Source organism: Rhinopithecus bieti, unplaced genomic scaffold (genome assembly GCF_001698545.2).
Source record: "Rhinopithecus bieti isolate Rb0 unplaced genomic scaffold, ASM169854v2 scaffold_34818, whole genome shotgun sequence".
Taxonomy (NCBI): domain Eukaryota; kingdom Metazoa; phylum Chordata; class Mammalia; order Primates; family Cercopithecidae; genus Rhinopithecus; species Rhinopithecus bieti.
In genome coordinates, this window is record NW_016815484.1 from 120944 (window position 1) to 126321 (window position 5378).

General features: G+C 46.9%; 1 protein-coding gene across 3 annotated transcripts in view; it reads left to right on the top strand.

Annotated features, from left to right (window-relative positions):
* Positions 1-1226: 1226 nt before the first annotated feature.
* WDR70 (WD repeat domain 70) overlaps positions 1227-5378 on the top strand; it is a 385782-nt gene continuing 381630 nt past the window's right edge. For 2 of the 3 annotated variants that reach the window (XM_017853196.1, XM_017853195.1), the window contains exons 1-3: positions 1227-1554; positions 1651-1716; positions 3725-3808. In XM_017853196.1, the coding sequence (XP_017708685.1) occupies positions 1530-1554; positions 1651-1716; positions 3725-3808 (175 nt within the window). In that variant the 5' untranslated portion in view covers positions 1227-1529. The remainder of the gene's footprint in view (positions 1555-1650; positions 1717-3724; positions 3809-5378) is intronic. The other variant, XM_017853194.1, reaches the window with a different exon arrangement.

Genomic DNA, 5378 nt, shown 5'->3' on the forward strand with positions numbered 1-5378 from the left:
TGGCCTGGGTGACAGTGAGATTCTGTCTCAAAAAGAGAAAGAGATTCTTCTCCACCTTCTGAACATTGAAGTGTTGAACTCCCACATTCTATTTAAGAAGGACAATCCTGAGCACATGATTAGCCTTGTAAACTTCAGACTGACAGGCCAAGTGCAGTGGCTCACGCCTTTAATCCCAGAACTTTGGGAGGCCGAGGCAGGCAGATCACAAGGTCAGAAGATTGAGACCATCCTGGCTAACATGGTGAAACGCTGTCTCTACTAAAAATACAAAAAATTAGCCGGGCATGGTGGCAGGTGCCTGTAGTCTCAAATACTCAATAGCCGGGGGTGGTGGCGCATACCTGTAGTCCCAGCTGCTCGGGAGGCTGAGGCAAGAGAATTGCTTGAGCCCAGGAGGTGGAGGAGGTTGCAGTGAGCTGAGATCACGCCACTGCACTCCAGCCAAGACGACCGAGGGAGACTTGGCCAAAAAAAAAGTTGGGGCACAGTGGCTCAGGCCTGTAATCCTAGCACTTTGGAAGGAAGAGGTGGGCGGATCACCTGAGGTCAGGAGTTCAAGACCAGCCTGGCCAACATAGCAAAACCTCGTCTCTACTAAATACACAAAAATTAGCGGGGTGTAGTGGCAGGCGCCTGTAATCTCAGCTACTCAGGAGACTGAGGCAGGAGAAGAGCTTGAACCCGGGTGGCAGAGGTTGCAGTGAGCCGAGATTGGCCATTGCACTCCAGCCTGGGCAACAGAGTGAGACTCCACCTCAAACAAACAAACAAAACAAAAACAAAAGCAAAGGGTGTCTCCTGTAATCCCAGCACTTTGGGAGGCCAAAGTATGCGGATCACTTGAAGTCAGGAGTTCAAAACCAGGCTGGCCAAAATGGTGAAACCTCCTCTCTACTAAAGACGCAAAAAAATTAGCTGCGTGTGGTGGTGGACGCCTGTAATCCCACCTACTTGGGAAGCAGAGACAGGAGAATCGCTTGAACCCGGGAGGCAGAGGTTGCAGTGCGCCGAGATCACGCCATTGTACTCCAGCCTCGGCGACAGAGACTCCGTCTGAAAACAAAAACAAAAAAACCAAAACAAAAAAAACAAAAATTAGCCGGCGGGCACCTGTAATCCCAGCTACTCAGGAGGCTGAGGCAGGAGAATCGCTTGATCCCGGGAGGCAGAGGTTGCAGTGAGCTGAAATCGTGCCACTGCACTCCAGCCTGGGCGACAGAGACTCTGGCTCAAAAAAAAAAAGGAAAAAAAAAAGAAAAAAGGAAAGGATGTTATGTTATGGAAACTCCTCATACCACTTCTCCCCTCCAGTGGTCTGAGTTGCGCGGCGCTTTCCCGCCTGTCCGGTAGGGCGGCGCCGCGCAGAAAGCCGCGGTCCCTTTGCGGAAGGTGCCGCTCTTGGCTTCGGCGGCGCCGCTGTCGCTTGGAGGCGGTACTTCCTCCGGGATTTGCCGCGGGTTAGTGGCAAGTTCCTCTACAGTTGTTTAGGCTGTGACTGTGGCCCATTTTGCGGTGTGCGGCCAGCGATGGAGCGCTCTGGGGCCAGCGAAGGTGGGTTTCATGAGGCGAGTCCGGGCGTGGTGGGCCGTGTCGGGGGCGCAGGGGCGCAGCACTAACTAGGCCTCCTCTCTTTTCCTCTTGCTCCAGCGACAGGCTCAGATGCGTCGGGACCGGACCCGCAGCTTGCGGTCACCATGGGCTTTACGGGGTTCGGTGAGTGACTGTTCCAGGCAGAGCTCCTTTTCCTTTTGCAGAGGTTTGAAGAACGGCAGAGTGGGAGGGGAGATCGAGCTGTCAACTCGGAATTCCTGTAGCCCGGGTGCATACCTTGCAGTTTGTCAATGCTCTTCTCCCATTTGTCTTCTATTCTGCGTATCCGTTGGAACCAACTCAGAAGACAGTTATGAGAGTCCTGGAGAGAGAGGAAGGGAAAAGATGTTTCTAATTTTAAGTCACCAATAATGCTAAAATGAACATTTTTTGTAAATAATAGCATTTGTACGAGGATTTTTAAAAATAGGTAATTCTGTAGGGTAGATTTCTAAAAGAGAGCCTAGTTTATACAGAAGTATAAATATTTAGAAAGCTGAAAAATTAGGTATGTGCCTTATAAAGCTTCTTGCTGCTTATTGCCGTAATACCCATCAAAAAGCTTGTTTTCAGGTTATACCAAAGTTAACAGAATTTAAGAATGCCATTTTTACCATATCCCTACCAACACAGAATAGGTATTGTTTAAAAGAAAATTATTTAAAAAATGAAAACAAAAGTTTACTAGACTGATACATGAAAAATGTTTTCTCTTTATTTTGCATTTTAAAATTGTAAACGCTGTTCATCCAAACATTGGGATTCTAACTTCCCTGAACCTTTCCTCAGGGTGGTCTTGTTCTCTTTTGACCAGGCTGTATTAATTCTATGATAATGACTAAATAATAGACTTACACATATTGACCTTGGGTTGTGTTCGCACCTACTAGTTCTGTAGTTTTTCTATTCTTTTTTTTGTTTTTGGAGACTGAGTCTGGCTCAGTCGCCCAGGGTGGAGTGCAGTGGGGTGATCTCGGCTCACTGCAAGCTCCGCCTCCTGGGTTCAGGCCATTCTCCTGCCTCAGCTGGGACCACAGGCACCCACCACTAATTTTTTTGTATTTTTGGTAGAGACGGGGTTTCACCGTTTTTGCCAGGATGGTCTTGATCTGACCTCGTGATCCACCCGCCTCGGCCTCCCAAAGTGCTGGGATTACAGGTGTGAGCCACCGTGCCTGGCCTTTTCTATTCTTTTTTTATTTTTTGAGATGGCGTCTTGGTCTGTCACCCAGGCTGCAGTGTACTAGTGCGATCTTGGCTCACTGCAGCCTCCACCTCCCAGGCTGAAGCCATCCTCCCACCTTGGTCTCCTGAGTAACTGGCATCACAGATGTGTGCCACCATACCTGGCTAATTTTTTATACTTTTGGTGGAGACGAGGTTTCACCATGTTGCCCAGGCTGATCGATCTTTCTAGCTCAAGCGATCCGCCCACTTGAGCCTCTCAAAGTGATTACAGGCATGAGCCACCCCACCCGGTATAAATCCTTCATTTTAGTACTTCATTCCTTTACTCGGAAGTGAGGAAAGTGTCCACATGTTTGTGCCACATAGGGGAAAATTAGTTACTGGGGGAGGAGGAGAATGTTTCCATGCTCGTACAGTTCCTTGTTATAGGGCTGAGATTTCTGTTTTCCTCTTAGCTCCTTAAAGTACCTGCATTACTTCTCATGTTGCCCCTTTCATCTTCAAGAAAACTGCAATGCCTCAAATCCTTCTCAAACAGTGGATCTCTCTGACTTCTTCTGCCATAGCTGTTCTGCATCTTTGCCTTTAAGGGCCAACTAGGATAGTCTCCCTATTTAAAAGTCCATAACCTTAATTACATCTGCAAAGGGTAACTTTTGGGACATTCTCCATTCTGCCTCCTGTGTTAGTGTTGTTGTTTCTTAGGGTAGGGATCTAGGTAAATTAGAGGAGGATGGGAAAGTTGACTGGTTAATAGTACTTAGTGAAGGGATTGTCATCAAAAGTTATCTGTGACTCAAGCTCTTTCTGTGATATTTTATGGTTATATTGGAGCTATGTTATAAACTAGACAAACTAAGTGTTTATTGATCAGTATTGATCACCTGAAGTTTGGCCAACTTATTGCAAGGCAATCACAGTCTGCCATTTGTTCATGTTTTAGGTAAAAAAGCTCGCACATTTGACTTGGAAGCAATGTTTGAACAAACTCGAAGAACAGCTGTGGAAAGAAGTCGCAAAACACTGGGTAAGAAGTTCAGATATTTGTCCTTTTATTGGTTTAAGTACTATGTATACCTCATGCAAGTGTATTAAAAAAGAAAAAAGAATGTGACTGGGCGCGGTGGCTCACACACGTAATCCCAACACTTAGGGAGGCCGAGGTGGGCGGATCACCTGAGGTCAGAAGTTTGAGAGCAGCCTGGCCAACATAGTGAAACCCCATCTCTACAAAAATACAATAATTAGCTGGGCATGGTGCTGGGGCCTGTAATCTGAGCTACTCATGAGGTTGAGGCAGTTGCTTTGCTTGAAGTCGGGAGGTGGAGGTTGCAGTGAGCTGAGATCCTGCCACTGCACTCCAGCCTGGGGTATAAGAGTGAAATTCCATCTCAGAGAGAAAAAAAAAAGTGTTGTTATGCTACTTGTCATTGTTGGTTTTTTTGTTGTTGTTGAGATGGAGTCTCTCCCTGTTGCCCAGGCTGGAGTGCATTGGCGGGATCTTGGCTCACTGCAGCCTCCACCTCCTGGGTTCAAGCGATTCTCCTGCCTCTGCTTCCTGAGTAGCTGGGACTACAGTCACATGCCACCACGCCTGGCTAATTTTTTGTATTTTTAGTAGAGACAGGGTTTCACTGTGTTGGCCAGGCTGATTTCGAACTCCTGACTTGTGATCCACCTGCCTCGGCCTCCCAAAGTGCTGGGATTACAGGCGGAGTCACTGCACCCCTGCCTTTTTTTTTTTTGTTTGTTTTTGGAGATGGAGTCTCGCTGTATCACGGGGTGGAGTGCAGGGGTGCGATCTCAGCTCACTGCAACTTCCACCTCCCCGATTCAAACAATTTTCCTGCCTCAGCCTCCTGAGTAGCTGGGGCTACGGGTGTGTGCCACCAAGGCCAGCTAATTTTTGTATTTTTAGTAGAAATGGGGTTTCACCATGTTGGCCAGGATGGTCTCATCTCCTGACCTCGTGATCTGCCTGCCTCGCAAAGTGCTGGGATTACAGGTGTGAGCCACTGCACCCGGCCCAATTTATCATTTTAAAACCAACAATGGGCTGGGTGTAGTGGCTAACACCTGTAATTCCAGCACTTTGGGAGGCTGAGGCAGGCGAATCACCTAAGGTCAGGAGTTCAAGACTAGCCTGGCCAACATGGTGAAACCCCGTCTCTACTGAAAATAGAAAAATTAGCCAAGTGTGGTGGTGGGCACCTGTAATCCCAGCTTCTAGGGAGGCTGAGGCAGGAGAATTGCTTGAACCTAGGAGGCGGAGGTTGTGGTGAGCTGAGATCGCACTATTGCACTCCAGCCTGGGCGGCAAGAGCAAAACTCCATCTCAAAATAAAATAAAATAAGATAAGATAAGATAAAATAAGATACAATAAAAAAGTAAGCCACAAGAGCAAAACTCCATCTCAAAATAAAATAAGATAAAATAAAATATATAATAAAATATAAAATAAAATAACTAAAATAAATAAAGTATTGTACAGGAGCAATATCCAGTATTTGGCAGTGTGCGGCAGCGTGCCTGACAAAAAGTATTTTCAGTCTTTGGAAGAAAACTTTTTTTGTGGTGAAAAGAAAGCTATCTACAT